Source organism: Leucopleurus acutus (genome assembly GCF_964270905.1).
Source record: "Leucopleurus acutus genome assembly, chromosome: 17".
In the NCBI taxonomy this organism is placed as follows: domain Eukaryota; kingdom Metazoa; phylum Chordata; class Mammalia; order Artiodactyla; family Delphinidae; genus Leucopleurus; species Leucopleurus acutus.
The window spans coordinates 35141613-35162572 of record NC_139159.1 but is presented as its reverse complement, the minus strand read 5'-3'; the positions used below and the strand labels follow the sequence as shown (position 1 = coordinate 35162572).

General features: G+C 40.1%; 1 protein-coding gene across 1 annotated transcript; it reads left to right on the top strand.

Moving 5' to 3' along the window:
* Positions 1–8360: 8360 nt before the first annotated feature.
* On the top strand, positions 8361–11501 carry LOC309974060 (UDP-N-acetylglucosamine--peptide N-acetylglucosaminyltransferase 110 kDa subunit-like; the record flags this gene model as incomplete). The annotated part of the gene is made up of 1 exon (XM_082858512.1): positions 8361–11501. One exon carries the CDS (start codon positions 8361–8363, stop codon positions 11499–11501), a length of 3141 nt encoding a protein of 1046 aa, XP_082714638.1.
* Positions 11502–20960: the final 9459 nt, after the last annotated feature.

Below are 20960 nucleotides of genomic sequence, written 5' to 3'. Positions count from 1 at the left end.
GCAATCTGCACAATGGGGAGAGGTGTGTGGTTTTGAGTGTGCATGTGGATGTGCTTGTGTATATTTGTTTTTGTTTGTCTTAGGTGCAGGAATTCAAGGACATCTCTGTCAAAACATTAGCTAAACATGAACTAAAGGAACAGAGACTTCAGTGCCTACATACGATAAGGGGTACAGTCATTGCAAAACTAGTTTGGAAAGGTCCCTATACAAACAGACTACTACAGCCTTCAACAATCCAAAGCCCAGAAAACCCTGGGAAAGTGGGAGAATCTGATTTCCATAGACACCACATTACAATATTTGAAAGCCAAATGTTCAACCAAAAAACTCACAAGGTATACAAAGACATGGAAAAGTATGGTCCATTTAAGAAAACAAATTAATTGATGAAACCATCCCTAAGGAAGCCCAGACTTTTCTCCATTGCATATTCTTGCCTCCTTTGTCATAGATTCATTGACCATAAGTGCATGGGTTTCTTTCTGGGCTCTCTATTCTGTTCCAGTGATGGATGTTTTTGTGCCAGTACCATACTGTTTTGATTACTGTAGGTTTGTAGCACAGTCTGAAGCCAGGGAGCGTGATTCCTCCAGTTGTGTTCTTCTTTCTCAAGACTGTTTTAGCTATTCAGGATCTTTTGTGTTTCCATACAAACTTTAAAATTATTTGTTCTAGGTCTGTGGAAAATGCCCTTGATATGTTGATACAGACTGCATTGAATGCGTAGATGTCCTTGGGTATGATGGTCATTTTAACAATATTAATTCTTCCAATCCGTGACCATGGTATATCTTTCCAGCTGTTTGTGTCATCTTTCATTTCTTTTATGAGAGTCATATAGTTTTCTGGGTACAGGTCTTTTACCTCCTTAGGCAGGTTTGTTCTTATGCATTTTATTCTTTTTTATGCGATTGTAAATGGGATTGTTTCCTTAATTTCTCTTTCTGATAGTTCACTGTGAGTGTATAGAAATACAAAATTTATATATAGAAATCTATTGTATCCTGCAAATTTACCAAGTTCATGTTTGAGCTCGAATAGTTTTTTGATGGTGTCTTTCAGATTTTCTATGTATCATGCCATCTGCAAACAGTGACAGTTTTACTTTTTCCTTTCCATTTTGGAGTCCTTTTATTTATTTATTTTTTCTTGTCTGATTGCTGTGGCTAGGACTTCCAAAACTCTGTTCAATAAAAGTGGTGAGAGTGGGCATCCTTGTCTTGTTCCTGATCTTAGGGGAAATGCTTTCAGCTTTTCACCATTGAGTATGTTAGCTATGGGCTTGTCATATATGGCCTTTATTATGTTGAGGTATGTTCCCTCTATGCCCACTTTCTGGAGAGTTTTTACCATGAATGGATATTGAATTTTTTCAAAAGCTTTTTCTGCATCTATTGAGATGATCGTATGGTTTTTAGTCTTCAGTTTGTTACTGTGATGATAAGAGACCTAAGACAGCTACAGAGGCTAAGTGACCTTTCCTTCCCTCAATGGGTAGGTATCCTTGTTCTGCCTTCTAATTGAGTTAGTATCTGAGTAAAGAACTGCCAGGTGTCATTTAGTTCACAATACACTGCTGTGGCAATATAGAAATGAATTTGCCTAAGTCATTTGGCTTTTCTCAATTATAGTAAATGAATATACTGAATGAATGCTTCAACTTAAGGAAATGTTCTTAAAAATATATTAATGTAGGCAACTTCAGTGGAGAACTGAAATCAAAACAAAACATTCAGGTAAAGGGTTGAAATAAAAGTACACTCAGTTGTATCCAGTTTCCTCTTGTAAATCTCTCTTTTTAATTTGAGTGGACAGTCACTTGAGAATATCTGACTTGGGGCTAAGGAAATCTAAGCCTTCTTGGCCACACTGTATTCTCTTATGTCATTTACTAAAGACACCAGTTGGGTTGCTGAAAAAAGCGTGGGAAAAATCAATCCCTCACATCCAAAGGGTGGCTCTTGAAACTATGTGTGTTGTTGTAGTTATTTTGCTCTTCTGGCCTCAGAAGTTCTAATCTTAACCTTAGCCCCTCATGGAGAGAGACTTTGTAAACCAATTCCCACATTACTCATTATGTGACTGTTGAAAAAGAGAAACCCAGCTCTTTTCCTGTGCTTTCAACCAGTTATCTTCTTCAAAAATCTGTTTGGATTGTTATACCTTAATCTTGCCTGGCAAGGGACTTATGGGAAGGTTCTTATTGTTTGAAAGTTTGGTGCCAGTATCTGCAAATAAAGAAGAAAGATGTGTGTATCAAACATCCCAATAGTGAAGGTGTGTGAAAGCAACTTTTGAAAAAGTTAATCTGTCAGAGTTTAGCCGTATTATTACATTTTATTTTATTCATTGAAAATAAATAATTATCAATGAATCCTTTCTAGATTTTCTGGTTTCCCAAAGTTCCCTGTATTCACATTCTAAGAGGAAAAATGGTATTTTAAGTCAGTGCTCTCCACCTTATATTATTTATAATCACTCCTCGTGACCTCTTCCTTCCAAGAAACTTGATCCTGAGAAGTGTCCTTTGTTTGTCTTTGTGGAATAAGTGATGAGGATGCATCCTGGAGACCTGTGAGATGTTTAACTTGTGGCATAATGAAACTAGGATGGAGAGTTCTGGAAAGATCTGGAAAGGTGGCTGGTAGAGTGTGGCCAGATGTGGTGGGAGAAGAGAGACGTACAGAGAGAGGGAGAGGAAATTTTCAGAGGGAGAAAATGAAACAAATAATTAAATAAGTTTTGTTGTGTGGTGTGGGACGCAAGCCTTTCTCTCCCCCTTTCCTTCACAATGTCTTTGTTAAAGACTGTGTTTTTCATTAGTTTTACTAAGATAGGATTTGCCGTTTTGTTTGGATACTGAGAATGGACCCATGGAAACAGTTACATTTGGGTTATCTCTGACTGTCTTTAATGAAGAACATAAATATTGGCCACACTATCTATGCACATGCTATCACCATGCCTTTTTTGTTCTCTGTTCATATATCTAAGTCCTCTTCTTTCTTTAAGGTCAATCTCAAATCTCATCTGAAATGTACATTTATTGATAGATTCAACCCATAATGAACTGTCCCTTCTTTGTCCTCCTTAGGCTCTGATTATTTACAAAAACTCATTTTTGAACTTAGAAACTGTCCAATGTGATATATTAGTTATTTCACCAGCATATGTTATATCCTCAACACAATTATACGCTTTTGTGGGGCTGGGATCATACATTCTGTAATTTTTCTCAGTACTTACACTTACTTTGATAAAAAGCGCATTCATTCATCTAAACATCATTTATTGGGTGTTAATTAAATATCTCAACTCAGTAAATATTGTTTGAATGAATGCATGCATGAATGAGGGAGTGTGCAATAGGTAGCCTAATGTACCGCCCAATGTGAGAAAACCAAAAACATAAACACAAAAGCAAGCCAAAAAGTGGACCAGGACTTTCTGCAAAATATCCTGCTTTTTGTTGGATGATGCCATGAAAATCAAGATGCTCCTGAAAGGTCTTAATAGCTGACCAAGAATAGTAAACAATTGAAATTCTCTCAGGCTTCTTCAACCCTATCACTGGACACATTTATACCTCTCAGGAGTGGTATTAAAAGAAGAGATTAATAAAGCTTTTATAGATGAGTTGATAAATCTCTAAAAATTTAAGTCTTCATTGCCTCCTAGGTTTTCTCTATTTTGGGTTTCCAAAAGATTTCAATAAACCACAGGATAATTAAAAATTAGACATTATCGTTCTTACCTTGATGTTTTTTGATGGTAAACACCTTTTTATTGTCTCCATAGTGCTGCCTAGTTTCCACCAGTACAGTACTTAAGTGAATTTTGCTCTGGATGTTGAATATTACTTAAATAACTAAAGTAACTTCCTCAGAATTATTATTCTATTCTGGTTAGGATACTATCTGCTCTGGTTTGTTAAAATTTCCCTTTAGAGTGGTTTTAATTTTGTTTCTGATAGGGTCCTAGGATTTATTGCCACACCCATCCTGCATCTGTTTTTCTTTGAATTACTCTCCTTGCAGTTTCTGATTCATACAGGGCCTTACAGGTTAGTGACAACCTGGCCATCACAACGCTGGGAAGGAGAGGCCTACTTTTCAGAGGTGTTGATGTTTTCTGTACCTGAAGGTTTTCAAGAGATATCAATCTTCCTCACCACCGCCCTTGGCCCTCTTAATGGACTAAGCAGTTCCTCATGAAATTTCTGTAGGATATCTGTACCAACTTCTCAATATTGTTCCATCCTGAGTCTAAATTCCTGGCCTCAAGGTAATGTTAGATTTCTAGCTCCAGCCCCTATTTACATAAGGCCTATACTAAGGAACGGAACCCACAGACATCAGTCCGCTCTTCTTTCTCTGGATTTAATTTCTCTGTTACTTTCTGAAACATGCAGGTGTTCCTTTCTTTCTTTTAATCTCAGCTATGTCCTTTTAACTTTTTCAAAATTGACGCAGAATTTACGTGTGTCTCCAGTAAGAGTACATTAAATTGAGGTTAGTCTGCTATTCTACTGGCATATTTGAGATCCAGATAATTTGCTACTTCACTGGATTCAATGACCTATATATTTCAGGCATCTAAAACTCACCATGTCCCAAATTTCCCTCCTTATAGTTAGTAATTTTCTTGGGAATCTGGATGACATAAAATGGAATAAAGTTAGTGAGTGGCCCAGGAATGCCTGAAAGTTTGTTTGTCAGAGTGGCCAGGGAAAGTTAAGCAAGGAAGAAAAGCAAATGAAAAACAGAATCACATTATTATGGCTGAGTTTACTCCCAGGATTCCATGCAGAGCTCTCTGTAGAGCTGGGTTGGGTTATAACTTATGCCAGAGCTCTACGTGGGGCTGACACCGTCTCATGCCAAGCTCTCAGTTCTGGGCTCACGTCATCTCTGATCCACTCTGTGGAGTGGAAACTTTGGAGGAATGGCCAATGTGTTCCGCGGCGTAGGAAGAGGGAAATTGTGAATGTGACTTTCTAAATTGTGGAGGAACTAACCACTGTAAATGTGCCTTGAACTATGTTGTTTAATTTGACCAGTCAGATCAATGACATTCCCCTTCAATGAAATGCTGCTACGTATATGAGCAGAAAAACAAAACTGGTATAAGGAATAGATAGCTAGTGGGAAGCAGCCGCATAGCACAGGGAGATGCGCTCGGTGCTTTGTGACCACCTAGAGGGGTGGGATACGGAGGGTGGGAGGGAGGGAGATGCAAGAGGGAGGAGATATGGGGACATATGTATAACTGATTTGCTTTGTTATAAAGCAGAAACTAACACACCATTGTAAAGCAATTATACTCCAATAAAGATGTTACCAAAAAAAACTGGTATAAGGAGATGGAGAGACTGGGAGTCTTATTTTCCCACCAATTAACTTTGCCTCTGACCATGACCTTCCCTTTGAGTCTCCTAGACCTTGGGGATGATCGCAGCCCCTTGGGTTGGGTGACGGCAACCCCATCTTCACTAGAACCTCTATAGTTAACTTTGATTTTTCCCACTCCGTCTATCCATCCCATGTATGCAGTCAGACATTTGATCTTGGACTTTTCCTGACAAAATATGCTTGAATATAACCATTTCTTTTCACTCCCACTGTTACTGCTATTGTCACTGCCTTAACTAGGGCTTTATCTTTAAGTTCTTTATATAAATATATAAATATCTATATATAAATATAATATACAAATAAATAAAATATAATATTAATTCTGATGATTTTAAAGTCTTTTCTTGATAAAGACTTTTCCTGATAAAGACACACAATATCTTATATAAATATTTTTGTATTATCTGTTCTTTTCTTAGAATTTTAGCCATATGATTCTATCTCTTGGTTTGTCTAGAACTTTTTGATTGAATGCTGGCTATTTTATTTGGCTTTTTTTGTTTTTCTCAGTGGAAACGTTGTTTTGCTTCAAAATATTTTATTCTACCTGGAAGTAGCAAATCTTCAAATTACAATTTTTTAAATGCTTTCAAATATCAATACTATAGGTGTCACAAAATCTAGAAAAATGACATTTAAAAATGAACTACTGCCAGATGTGTCTCTATAAAACTTTTCCCCCACTCTTTTAGCTATATATTCTTTAACTGCCTCCTCATACGACAGTTTATGTATTTTCGAAATAAAATTTTAAGAAATAAACTTTGTAGTTTTTAGACATAGATTTCTTGTAGCATGGTTGATTAGAATTTGCTTCTAGTTATTAATAGTTTAGAAAAGTTTATTTCAGCTTCACAGTTTATTATTGATAATGTCACATTCATTTTCATTGTTAACTTTGAGAAAACCTCTATGGATTACTTCCTCATAAGTATTTACTATTATAAATGCATTACTGATTTCAGTACTGCTATAGGTTTGTGCATTACAGGGATTCTGATAAAATACTCATTCATACCATTCCATTACACACATTGTTGATGGAGTATATTCATTCATTCATTTATTTATTTATTTATTTATTTATTTATTTTTGGCTGTGTTGGGTCTTCGTTGCTGTGCGCAGGCTTTCTCTACTTGCAGGGACTGGGGGCTACTCTTCGTTGCGGTGCACAGGCTTCTCATTGCGGTGGCTTCTCTTGTTGCAGAGCACGGGCGCTAGGCACGGAGGCTTCAGTAGTTGTGGCTCGCAGGCTCAATAGTCGTGGCTCATGGGCTCTAGAGCGCAGGTTCCGTAGTTGTGGCACACCGGCTTAGTTGCTCCGTGACATGTGGGATCTTCCCGGACCAGGACTCGAACCTGTGTCCCCTGCATTGGCAGGTGGCTTCTTAACCACTGCGCCATCAGGGAAGCCCCTGGAGTATATTCTTGACAGAAGAAAATTTCCGTTTTGACTAAGCATTGATGAGAACTGAATCTTTGACTTATCTTTCACATGCCTGATGATTGAAATAATTTTCCACAGATTAGCTTCTGGTTTTGTACTTTTCAGTTCTTTTTTTTCTTCTTCAAACGCACATGCTTTGAGAGCTGTGAAGTGCAAGACATGGCTATATTGTAAGGTGGTTTTTGTCCTTATGCTTCTGTGTCTTGTGCTAGGTTAAGTCAGTAGAGTAGTCAGTATGAGTACTGGAAGTTATTCCTGTAATGCGATAGTATATAGTCAATTACATATGGCGGTGTCTGAAAATCACATAATAGCCTCACTTAAAACATCTCCTTAGGGCTTCCCTGGTGGCGCAGTGGTTGAGAGTCCACCTGCCGACGCAGGGGACACAGGTTCGTGTCCCGGTCCGGGAAGCTCCCACATGCCGCGGAGCGGCTAGGCCCGTGAGCCATGGCCGCTGAGCCTGTACGTCCAGAGCCTGTGCTCCACAACGGGAGAGGCCACAACAGTGAGAGGCCCGCGTACCACAGAAAAAATAAAATCTCCTTAGCCAGATTTCAAAAAAGCCTGTGGCCATTCCAATATGATCCAACATAGCGGAATATGATAGAAGGAAAATTGGCAAAGAAAGAGACGCTGGTCTTACCTGATGGAAGTTAAAATATCTCACTTTTGACAATTTTGCAAAAACTTATAATTCCATGAACTAATTTCTAGGGTTCTTCATAGGACCTAAAAAGGAACCCATAGAGTTGTGGAACAACAATAGAAGCTGCTGTGATGAGAAGCCCAGGCACCGCAACAAAGAGTAGCCCCCGCTCGCCACAACTAGAGAAAGTCTGCACGCAGCATTGAAGACCCAACGCAGCCAAAATAAAAATAAATAAATAAAGATAAATAAATTTAATTTAAAAAAAGTAAGACTCAGGTTTGAGGCATGAGAAGTATGATGAGGAGAAATTAGCTAATCCTTTCAGAACTTTTAAAATATCAAACTCAGTCTCTAAGATTTTAGCATTATATACAACATTGGTTACTTGTTAGTGGTTTGGGAAGGCCAATTTAAAATTTTCTGATCTTACTGTATTGAAATTCACGGCCCTAATGTTTTCCACATTGACTATATGAATGATGAAGTAAAGTCAATCGTGTATTTCCTTTCCAACTGGACAGAAAACAAAATTTTAAAAAGTGTTTGGACTACTGACTTTTGATTTCTTCTAAGGCAAGTGTATAGGTAATTTTTATTCCCTGATTAGGAGAAAAATGGTGGAAGAGGGCAGGGTTAAGAATTAAGATTTCAAGAGCGTGAGAGGTAGATGGCCAACCAGAGTTCCTAAGTTTCGGTGCGTGTTACTGTTGCCGCCGCTTAAGCCTACCAAAGCAGTGGTACGGCTGCTGCCCTCGTATTTGCTACCTCTAGAAACATTCTTGCCAGTAGTGGCGGCAGCGGGACTCAATTACCCCCTTTTCTCACTCTCTCCAGAAGCTCCAGATGGCGTCTTCTGTGGGCAACGTGGCCGACAGCACAGAACCAACGAAACGTATGCTTTCCTTCCAAGGGTTAGCTGAGTTGGCACATCGAGAGTATCAGGCAGGAGATTTTGAGGCAGCTGAGAGACACTGCATGCAGCTGTGGAGACAAGAGCCAGACAATACTGGAGTACTTTTATTACTTTCATCTCTACACTTCCAGTGTCGAAGGCTGGACAGATCTGCCCACTTTAGTACTCTGGCAATTAAACAGAACCCTCTTCTGGCAGAAGCCTATTCGAATTTGGGGAATGTGTACAAGGAAAGAGGGCAGTTGCAGGAAGCAATTGAGCATTACCGGCATGCATTGCATCTCAAACCAGATTTCATCGATGGTTATATTAACCTGGCAGCCGCTTTGGTAGCAGCAGGCGACATGGAAGGGGCAGTACAAGCTTACGTCTCTGCTCTTCAGTGCAATCCTGATTTGTACTGTGTTCGCAGTGACCTGGGGAACCTGCTCAAAGCCCTGGGTCGCTTGGAAGGAGCCAAGGCATGTTATTTGAAAGCAATGGAGACGCAACCGAACTTTGCAGTAGCTTGGAGTAATCTTGGCTGTGTTTTCAATGCACAAGGGGAGATTTGGCTTGCAATTCATCACTTTGAAAAGGCTGTCACCCTTGACCCCAATTTTCTGGATGCTTATATCAATTTAGGAAATGTCTTGAAAGAGGCACGGATTTTTGACAGAGCTGTGGCAGCTTACCTTTGTGCCCTAAGCTTGAGCCCAAATCATGCAGTGGTACATGCCAACCTGGCTTGTGTATACTATGAGCAAGGCCTGATGGATCTGGCAGTAGACACCTACAGGCGAGCTATTGAATTGCAACCACATTTCCCTGATGCTTACTGCAACCTAGCCAACGCTCTGGAAGAGAAGGGCAGTGTTGCCGAAGCAGAAGATTGTTACAATACAGCTCTGCGGCTGTGTCCCACCCATGCAGACTCTCTAAATAACCTAGCCAATATCAAAGGAGACCAGGGAAACATTGAAGAGGCAGTTCGCTTGTATTGTAAAGCATTAGAAGTCTTCCCAGAGTTTGCTGTTGCCCATTCAAATTTAGCAAGTGTATTGCAGCAGCAGGGAAAACTGCAGGAAGCTCTGATGCATTATAAGGAGGCTGTTCGAATCAGTCCTACCTTTGCTGATGCCTACTGTAACATGGGAGACACTCTAAAGGAGATGCAGGATGTTCAGGGAGCCTTGCAGTGTTATACTCGTGCCATTCAGATTAACCCTGCACTTGCGGATGCCCACAGCAATCTGGCTTCCATTCACAAGTATTCAGGGAATATTCCAGAAGCAATTGCTGCTTATCGCACTGCTCTGAAGCTTGAACCTGATTTTCCTGACGCTTATTGTGATTTGGCTCATTGCCTGCAGATTGTCTGTGATTGGACAGACTATGATGAGCGAATGAAGAAGTTGGTCAGCATTGTGGCTGGCCAGCTGGAGAAGAATAGGTTGCCTTCTGTGCAGCCTCATCATAGTATGCTCTATCCTCTTTCTCATGGCTTCAGGAAGGCTATTGCTGAGAGCCATGGGAACCTCTGCTTGGATGAGATCAGTGCCCTTCATAAACCACCGTACGAACATCCAAAAGACTTGAAGCTCAGTGATGGTCGACTGCGTGTAGGATACGTGAGTTCTGACTTTGGGAATCATCCTACTTCTCATCTTATGCAGTCTATTCCAGGCATGCACAATCCTGATAAATTTGAGGTATTCTGTTATGCCCTGAGCCCAGATGATGGCACAAACTTCCGAGCGAAGGTGATGGCAGAAGCCCATCATTTCATTGATCTTTCTCAGATTCCATGCAATGGGAAAGCAGCTGATCGCATCCATCAAGATGGTATACACATCCTTGTAAATATGAATGGTTATACCAGGGGTGCTCGAAATGAACTCTTTGCTCTCAGGCCAGCTCCTATTCAGGCAATGTGGCTGGGCTACCCTGGGACCAGTGGCGTGCTTTTCATGGATTATATCATCACTGATCAGGAAACTTCACCTGCTGAAGTTGCTGAGCAGTATTCTGAGAAACTGGCTTATATGCCCCGTACTTTCTTTATTGGTGATCATGCTAATATGTTCCCTCACCTGAAGAAGAAGGCAGTCATCGATTTTAAGTCCAATGGGCACATTTATGACAATCGGATTGTGCTGAATGGCATCGACCTCAAAGCATTTCTTGATAGTCTCCCAGATGTGCAGATTGTCGAGATGAAATGTCCTGATGGAGGAGACAACGCAGACAGCAGTAATACGGCTCTTAATATGCCTGTCATTCCTATGAATACTATTGCAGAAGCAGTTATTGAAATGATTAACAGAGGACAAATTCAGATAACAATTAATGGATTCAGTCTTAGCAATGGACTGGCAACTACCCAGATCAACATTAAGGCTGCCACTGGAGAGGAGGTTCCCCGTACCATTATTGTAACCACCCGTTCTCAGTACGGGTTACCGGAAGATGCCATTGTGTACTGTAACTTCAATCAGTTATATAAAATTGACCCATCTACTTTGCAGATGTGGGCAAATATTCTGAAGCGTGTTCCCAATAGTGTACTGTGGCTGTTGCGTTTTCCAGCAGTAGGAGAACCTAATATTCAACAGTATGCACAAAATATGGGCCTTCCCCAGAAGCGTATCATTTTTTCACCTGTTGCTCCTAAAGAGGAACATGTTCGGAGAGGCCAGCTGGCTGATGTCTGCTTGGACACTCCACTCTGTAATGGACACACCACAGGGATGGATGTCCTTTGGTCAGGGACACCCGTGGTGACTATGCCAGGAGAGACTCTTGCTTCCCGAGTTGCAGCTTCCCAGCTCACTTGTTTAGGCTGTCTTGAGCTTATTGCTCAAAATAGACAAGAATATGAAGACATAGCTGTGAAACTGGGAACTGATCTAGAATACCTGAAGAAAATTCGTGGCAAAGTCTGGAAGCAGAGAACATCTAGCCCTCTGTTCAACACCAAACAATACACAATGGACCTAGAGCGGCTCTATCTACAGATGTGGGAGCATTACGCAGCTGGCAACAAACCTGATCACATGATTACGCCTGTTGAAGTCACTGAGTCGGCCTAAATAATGACTGTGTGCACAGGAGAATTACCCTGTACCTGAGCCTCAACCTTCTGGGGGAAAGGGAACTACTTTTTCCTTATCTGTACAATACCATGCTGCAGATGGGTGACAGTCAATGATAAGAAATAGCACAGCCAGACTTGCTTCCTGCATGACCATGATCATGATAGGGAGAGACACAAGAGATGGGAAACTGCTGTTGCACAAGGAGTCTCCATAGAATTTTGCAGCAGCCAGGTGTCTGGAAGGTCTGGACGGTAAGTCTGGAAGGTCTGATCTCCCTTGGTCTTCCATGGGATGGATGGTTAGTGTGGAGGGGAGATAGAGATTGCCCAGCCATTTTGTGATTATCATAGATTGATCGAGTCTTCTGAATTAATATTTTTCTTTATATTTTGGGTATTGGAGCTTTTAAAAATGTTTGGTTTCAGGTATTTTTATTCATGTGAAGTGTGTATGATTCTCTTGAGATAAGCTTTTAAGCTAAAATATTCCTTGTTTTAGTTTCTGAACTCTACAGATAAATGGGGACTTTGCTGGTGTAGTCTTTTTATAGGTTTTATAAACCACTTGAGCCTATATCAGTCATTTTAGTGTCTGACATAATGTTCGGAAGTATCAGTGCTTTGTTGGTTTATAGATGATGGCTTAAATTCTTTTCCTGGTCCGTTTCCTTCTTCCCTTCCCCCCACTTTAAAAATTCTCCTGTAACTTGGCTAACAAAAAACCAAGTCTGATTCAAAACCTCCCAGAGTGTTTCTCTTAACCGCATCATCTGGTGCCAAATGAAGATTCTTAGGAGTGATTATTAATTCTGAAGGGCACAGTTGTGGTACTGTCACTGATGATAATAATAATGGATTTTTGGCCTAGAGTTTTGACCTATTTCACCAGTGTTTTACCGTTGACTGCCCCTCTATGCTGCTTCCAAAAGTGATAGTGTGTGTTAAGATTTTTACTTTCATTTCTAATGTTTGTTTGTTTTTTTTAGTGAGTCCTGTTCTACCTTTTTCTTTCAGCAGAAATGAAATCCCAGGTAAGTATACGTATTCAAATATTTGATCAGTAAGTCACAGTTATCTCCAGTACATTAAATAACTTTCATCAGAAAACATGTTATAGGTAAAAAGCTCTGAAGGACCAGCTATGTATATGATAATTATGTTTCAGACCTTCTAGGGTATTATATATAATAACTTGTCTTCTGGATGTGGTCTTGAAGTCTTTATGGATTCAGTCTCAGTAGTAGCGAACTGCACTGCTACTTGGTTTGGAGTACAAATTAGACTTTAGCCCTCCTGGAGGTTGAGTTTTTGGTATTGAAAACCATAGGAATGAAATTATTGTATTTCAACAAAGGATCGAGGGCTTGAGGCTTAAACAAGGCAACATACGTGTGGGAAGCAGTCAGCCTTGAGGGCAGGTAAGGACATGCCAGGCATGCCGCCGCTGCTCGAAGGGACTGTCCCTACTTGTTCCCCTCCTTGTTCCATTCCATGGGAGATAAATCACCAGGGCCCAGAGATCAGAAAGAATGTAAAATGAGACAAGCAAAGCTGTCTCCCCCCTGCACATGCAGGTTATTTTTGATGCTTCTGGGTTTATGGGTTTCCTCCCAGGGAAGTTAACCTTGAGCCGAGACAGTCTGTAGATAATGTAAACCACCATCTGGCAACCTTCCGATTTCTAGGCTAGATAATCTGCAACTGTAGCATAATAAAATTTGCCTTGCAACCATCAGTTGTCTTGGTCCTTCTGACCCCATCCGTCGGTGCTACTTCAGTTCCTTACCCCTTCCCTTCTGACCCTGGGCGGTGAGATCCTCTTTCTCCGGCTGGTCCGCGGCAAGTGGCACTCGAACAGGGACCTGAAGCGTGAAGGCAATTAAAAGAAAAAGAAAGTGCAGGTAAGAGAACCCTTATGCAAAATATGTGTGGCCACCAGTAAAAGTGGAACTAATAGAGGCATAAGGCAATAGTCAGAAGTAAAATAAGATGGGGCAAAAGGGCTCAAAGATGTATGAATTATTTGCTCAGGTTTTACTTTTGATGCTTAGAGCTCGGGGTAATAAAGTTTCTGAACTTTATTGTTGACTGAATTTTTACAGCATATCCATGGTGTATCTCCCTGGTTTCCTGATGGCGGCTCTGTTGACATAGAAATCTGGCAGAAAGTTGGAGAAGATTTAAAAAATTATTACGAGTCTCGAGGGCCTACTCATACTCCTGTTGTTACATATAGTTTGTGGAATCTGATAAAAATATGTTTAGATTCTTCTCATGATAGTGTTGATTTGAATGTAAAGTCAGAAAAACATAAGCCTCTGACAGAAGGAGAGACTGTATTATCAACTACTGTGTCACCACTTCCTAAACCAAAAGAGCTAATTAATTTAAATATTTTAGATGAAGAGGAACATTTTGACTTAACAGATGAGGCTTGTAAACATAAAAGAGAGAAATATCCTGAGGATGATTTTCTAATGGCTGTGATAGATAAGTCAGTGAAAAAGCTGCAGGTTAATAAGGACTGTCTTCCTCAAAAATCCACATCTGTAAAAATGCTCAGTCCCTTGCAGCGCGCTGTACAAGGAGCAATAAAACGAGGAGAAGATCCTATTTTCTGTTGTCCCGTCATAGAAAGACCTGATCCTAATAATCCTCAACAAGCTACTAGGGAGCATCAGGCTCTCCCTTTGAAAGGTTTGAAAGATTGAAAATCTGCCTGTGCTCAATATGGGCCCACTGCTCCTTTTACTACTGCTATGGTTGACAGGAGAAGCTCTTCCCCCCGCTGATTGGAAGTCTATTGCACGAGCTTGTTTAAATGGTGGAGATTATTTAATATGGAAGTTTGATTTTTATGAACGGGCTGCTGAACAAGCAGAAAAGAATGCTGCCCATAATATTCCAGTTGATTATCATATGCTGATTGGGGAAGGACAATATCTTTCTTTACAAGATCAATTAACTTATCCCTTTGTTGCTTATCCTCAAATAAATCATTTGGCATTACAAGCCTGGAGGAAATGTCCTTCTACACACAAAACTGAAGATCTTTCAAAACTTAGACAGGGACCTGATGAACCATATGCTGATTTTGTAGATAGGTTGTCACAGGCGGTGGGGAGACTCATTGTGGACGGACTCACTGGTACGATTGTAGTTAAGCAACTTGCTTTTGAAAATGCTAATAATGCGTGTCAGGCTGCGATTCGACCTTGGAGAAAACGGGGAACATTGGAGGATTATATTCACCTTTGTGCAGACATGGGGCCTACTTATATACAGGGTGCTGCTGTGGCTGCAGCATTAACTAAAGTGGGGTTTAAAAACAATCAAAAGAAAACAAAGATTTGTTTTAAATGCAGAAAAGACAGGTCCTTTTGCTAGAGAATGTAGATCTTTTAATTCTAACCCTAGTCCTTCCTTCCCTACTCAGAAACCTCCAGATGGTCAGAAAATCCCTGGTTTATGCCCTAAATGCAATAGGGGAAAACATTGGGCACAGATTGTTGCTCAGTGGCCCACAAGGATGGGCCACCACTGTCGGGAAACTCCTCCCGGGGCCTTCCCCGGCCCCAACAAATAATAAGGGCAATGTCTGTGTATCCTCCTCAAATTATCAATCAGACATTAACCAAAAACAAAAACATACAATATCCTCGCTCTCCAGAGCAACACCAGGAAGCGCAGGACTGGAGCTCAGTACCTCCGTCCGATATGTATTAACTCCTGAAATGGGTCCTCAGGCTCTCTCTACGGGCATCTGTGGATCTTTACCCAAGGGTTTGATGGGACTATTATTGGGAAGAAGTAGTGTCATCATGAAAGGTTTAACTGTTATGCCAGGAGTCACAGATTCTGACTACAAAGGAGAAATAAAAGTCATGGCACAAACTATTAAAAATATAATAACTATTTCTCCTGGTGATAAAATTGCACAATTGCTACTTTTGCCCTTTGTACCTCATGGACAAATTTTACAACATCAAAAGAGAGAAACAAAGGTTTTTGGATCGTCTAATGCTGCCTACTGGATTCAGAAGATAGGGAAAGAACGTCCAGAAATGAAATGAACCATTAATGGAAAGGTTTTTTCAGGTTTGTTAGACACTGGAGCTGATGTCTCTGTTATGACGCAGGTACACTGGCCTAAACGTTAGCCCATCAGTCCTACTATTACAGAACTTCACGGAATAGGACAAAGTTCTTCTCCTATGCAAAGTAGTCAGTTTTTTTTATGGCAAGATAGTGAGGGCCATTCAGGATATTTCCAGCCTTATGTTTTGCCTGGGCTGCCTTTAAACCTCTGGGGCCGAGATATATTAAAAGAAATGGGAGTATTACTTTATAGTCCAAACTCTCAAGTCTCTAATATGATGTTGGATCAAGGATTTCTTCCCACAAAAGCGCTGGGAACAAATCAACAAGGAACTGTCTATCCTATTGATGTGAAAATAAAAAATGATAGACAAGGTTTGGGTTTTTCTTAGGGGCCTTGGATTCTCCTCCACTCACTGCTGATCCAATTACTTGGCTGACTGATGACCCTGTATGGGTAGACCAATGGCCCCTCACAAAGGAGAAATGAGAAGCTGCAGAACAATTAGTACTGGAACAATTAGGGCATTTAGAAATTTCCAGTAGTCCTTGGAATACTCCTATTTTTATTATCAAGAAAAAACCTGGAAAATATAGGTTATTACAGGATCTAAGAGCTGTTAATAATACTATGCTAATAATGGGAGCTCTTCAACCAGGCCTATTCTCTCCAACAGCCATACCACACAATTATCATCTTTTAGTTATAGATTTAAAAGATTGTTTTTTCACTATTCCTTTGTTTCCTGAAGATAGAAAACATTTTGCTTTTAGCTTGCCTGCCTTAATTTTTAAGGAACCCATGAGGAGATTTCAATGGAAAGTATTGCCTCAGGGCATGGCAAATAGTCCTACATTATGCCAAAAATATGTGGCTCAGGCCTTGACTCCCGTGAGAAAAAGGTTTCCATCGTTATATCTCATACATTATATGGATGATATACTTTTAGCCACTGATAATATTTCTTTATTAGAGACTGCTTTTCAATTTTTACAACAGTCCTTACAATCATTTAGCTTGGTCATTGCCTCAAAACAAATTCAAAGACAATCTCCATTTTTATATTTGGGAAAATATATTGATAACACTACTATTAGGCCTCAAAAACTGCAAATTCGAGTTGATAATTTAAAAACATTAAATGCTTTTCAAAAATTACTTGGCGATATTAATTGGCTAAGGCCTTCCTTAAAACTTACTACTGCTCAATTACAGCCTTTGTTTGATATTCTTAAAGGTGACTCAGATCCTCCTTCTTCACGCTCTATGACTCCAGAAGGATTTCAAGCTTTACAAATAGTCAATAGATCTATCAGTTCTACACAATTAACTAGAATTCATACTCACCTTCCAATTTTCTTAATAATTTGTCCAACTCCTCATGTGCCTACTGCCGTCTTATGGCAAACTGTTGGAATTATTGAATAGATTCATATGAAATCTACACCCTCTAAAGTTATTAACCCTTATTATGAACTTTTTAGTAATTTAATAATGCAAGGTAGAACTAGATGCTTACAACCTATAAGTATAGAACCTTCTCAAATTATTACCCCTTATTCAGTTAGTCCACAAAATTGGCTTTTTCAACATAGTAATGAATGGGGTCTTGCTCTTGCAGGATTTTCAGGTACCTTGGAATGCCATTACCCTGCTGATAAATTGATCCAATTCAGCAAACTTAACTCATATCTTTCCTTCTATAATTAGTCAACAGCCTGTTCCTCATGTACCTTTGGTTTTTACGGACGGTTCTTCTTCAGGAGTGGCTACTGTAATCATTGACGACGGAACAAACCTCGTTAAAGAAACTTCCTGGACTTCAGCTCAACGTGTTGAACTGTATGCTGTCATTATGTCTTTTAAACATTTGCCTTCTATATCTTTTAATTTGTTTTCTGATAGTAAATATCTTATTAGCTTGTGATTTCTTCTGGAGACTGCAAGCATAGGACATACTAATGACCCTGAATTATCATCCTCTTTTCGTTTGCTTCAACAGCTTATTCGTTCCCATGATGGTCCTGTTGCAGGTCTGTATATCCGTGCTCATTCTAACTTGCCTGGTCCATTGACTAAACTTAATGCGAATGCAGATGTTTTAACTCGATCTAAACGTGATCTTTATCCTGTACATTTTCCTCCCAAGAATAGAGTTGAAGTTACTCCTCCTCAATCTCTTTTCCCTAAAGCAGGACATGTCCCAATTTACCGTACTCCTCCTTTCCGTTCGTCATGCTGTCAAGAATGGCTAATATACTGCATTCATTATCTTCATACTCTTGATACTCATGGTCCATGTCCTGTACACCCTCATATTATGGTAAGTTATGATCAAACTGCTTCACAAGCAGCACAGCAGTTGCACGCTTTACACCGTCAGTCAGCGGCTACATTACACACACAATTTTCCCTTACTGGTGAAGCCGCCCCACAAATTGTTAAGCAATGCGCACAATGCTTACCTCACCTTCCTGTTCCACATTATGTTGTTAATCCTCGTGGATTATTACCTAGGCATTTATGGCAAATGGATGTTACTCATATCCCGTCTTTTGGGAAATTACAGTTTGTTCATGTCACTATCGATACTTATTCTGGTTTCCTCTGTGCTACAGCACAGACCGGAGAAGCTACTGAACATGTTATCACTCATTTATTACACTGTTTTGCTTTCATGAACCTTCCCAAAATTATTAAAACAGATAATGGGCCCGCTGCTTTTGCAACATTTTGTAATTCATTACAAAATTACCCATATTACAGGCATTCCATATAACCCTCAAGGACAAGGTATTATAGAACGTGCAAATAGATCTTTAAAGCTAACTATTGAAAAAATAAAAAGGGGGGAATTGTATAGAACAACGCCACATAACCTTATAAATGATGCTCTGTTTATTTTAAATGTTCTCACTGTTGACAAATTTGGCTGCTCTGCAGGGAGAAGGTTGGTGGCTGAGCCAAGATTTGCCTCTCAATCTCCGGAGGTCCTCTGGAAAGATCCGTTAACCAGCACTTGGCGTGGTCCTGATCCTGTGTTGATTTGGGGACGTGGTCACGTGTGTATCTTTCCCAGATCAGCGCCTGGACCTTGCTGGCTTCCTGAGCGCTTAGTCAAGCAAATAGATGGCTCGCCACAGCTCACCTAGTTCAGAAGATGAAGAAGCTCTGCACCTCTCCGGAAAATTTGACAGTGTTGATTGAGAAAAAGAAGAAGAAGAGGAGACCACTTGCCAGGACGACTCAAAGGAGTGATGTTCCAACTTGGGGACAAATTAAACAACTGGTTTCATGAGCTCAAGAGTCAGTGAAACAACAGAATAATCCTGTTACACCTGTAACTTTATTTTTGGTTATGTTGGCAACCATTTCATGTGTTCCCGCTGTTAATGCAGCAACTTACTGGGCCTATGTACCTTATCCTCCACTATTACAACCCATATCTTGGTCTGAAGCAGAGTTTCCTGTATTTTACAATGATAAGTGTTTATGGGCCTCTTATTGGGAATATAAAACAAATCAATATGTCTGTAAATTATACTAACTGGTTTAGTACCCATCCTGTCTGTCTTAGCCCATTGAATCTGGAAACTGGACGTGTAAAGGGTATTAGTTATGAGCATACAGATGTTTATGAGGGAACGGATCAATCAATTAGTTTGTCAGGCTCTCCAGGCATCCTTCGTTTTACAGGAACCAACATTACTCTTACTTGCCTGGCTACCAGCCGACGAGAGGATCTTAAGGATACCATCATTTGATATAAAATGGGCAAGCTATTAATATTAGAGGTCAAATCTCATACGCCTCACCACTTAGGGATTCCGCTATTACTATAGCCAAGGTTACAGGTGAAGATTCAGGAAATTATTTCTGTATGAAGCGTTTACTTGGAGGACAAGGGATACTTATAGCTGGACATAAGGTTACTATGCTTAACAGAAAATCAAAAAATCAATTGCCTCCCCTTATGACCGTTAACTTTCCTGCATCCAATTTTGAACGTTGCAATGCATCTTGGAATAATAACCAAATATGGTACTATAGATTATACCAAGGTGTCAATTCTTATCTCTTCTTTTCCCATCATAGATAGGTTTATCACATTTCAAAAGAACAGGGATATATGGAAACCAGCTCTAACTTATTCCAATACACCTGTTATAACTTGTGTTGCTCCTCCATATACACGTTTGTGTGGTTCTATTAACATTGGTAATTCTTCCAAAGGAGGATATAATATTAGCTGTGTTAATTGTATTTTTAGCAGTTGTATGTTCCCTTCTGCAGGAACGCAATCTGTGCTTATACTAAAGCAACCCATGTATGTTATGGTGCCTGTACATCTGAGAGAACCTTGGTATGAAGATACTGGAGTACAGGCATGGGTGGAACTGTCTAAAGCCTTGCAGAGGAGACGCTTTCTTGGGTGGCTAATAGTAAGTTTACTTGCCTCGGCTGCTCTGTCTGCTACCGTGGCTACTGCCGGTCTTGCCCTTTCACAGAGTATTTATCATGCTCACTTTGCTAATCAGTTATCTCAACATACCAGTCTTGCTTTATCTTTACAAAGTCACATATATTTACGGATTAATAACAAGTTAGATGAATTTAAAAACGCAATTTTGGGGATTGGAGATCAGATGGCAGCATTAAAATTGAGGATGCGTTTAGCTTGTCATGCAAAGTATACATGGATGTGTGTTACTCCTTAAAAGTACAGTGACTGTATTTGGGAATGGGAAAAAGTAAAAATGCATCTGCTGAGTGTTTGATCAGATAATAATATTAGTCTTAATCTTAAGAAATTAAATGCTGAAATTCAGGATATACAAAATAACATCTTGATGATGTTTCGCCAGAAGATGTAATTCAAACTTTACTGGATCATTTAAAGTGGTTAAACCCTCAGTCTTGGATTACTGGAAGGTTGTCAGGATTTATTACCCTGGCCATAATTTGCCTATTATTGATAATAATCTTCTCATGTCTGTTTCGTATCCTCATGCAACAGTACACTACTCTCGGCACTAAACTTCATGGAATTATTTTGCAGCAAAAGTTAAAAAATAAAAACGTGGGACCTGTGGGAAGCCAGTCAGCCTTGAGAGCAGAAAAGGACATGCCAGGCGTGCCGCCGCTGCTTGAAGGGACTGTCCCTACTTGTTCCCCTCCTTGTTCCTTTCCATGGGAGATAAATCACCAGGGCCCAGAGATCAGAAAGAATGTAAAATGAGGCAAGCAAAGCTGTCTTCCCCCTGCACATGCAGGTTATTTTTGATGCTTCTGGGTTTATGGGTTTCCTCCCAGGGAAGTTAACCTTGAGCCGAGACAGTCTGTAGATAATGTAAA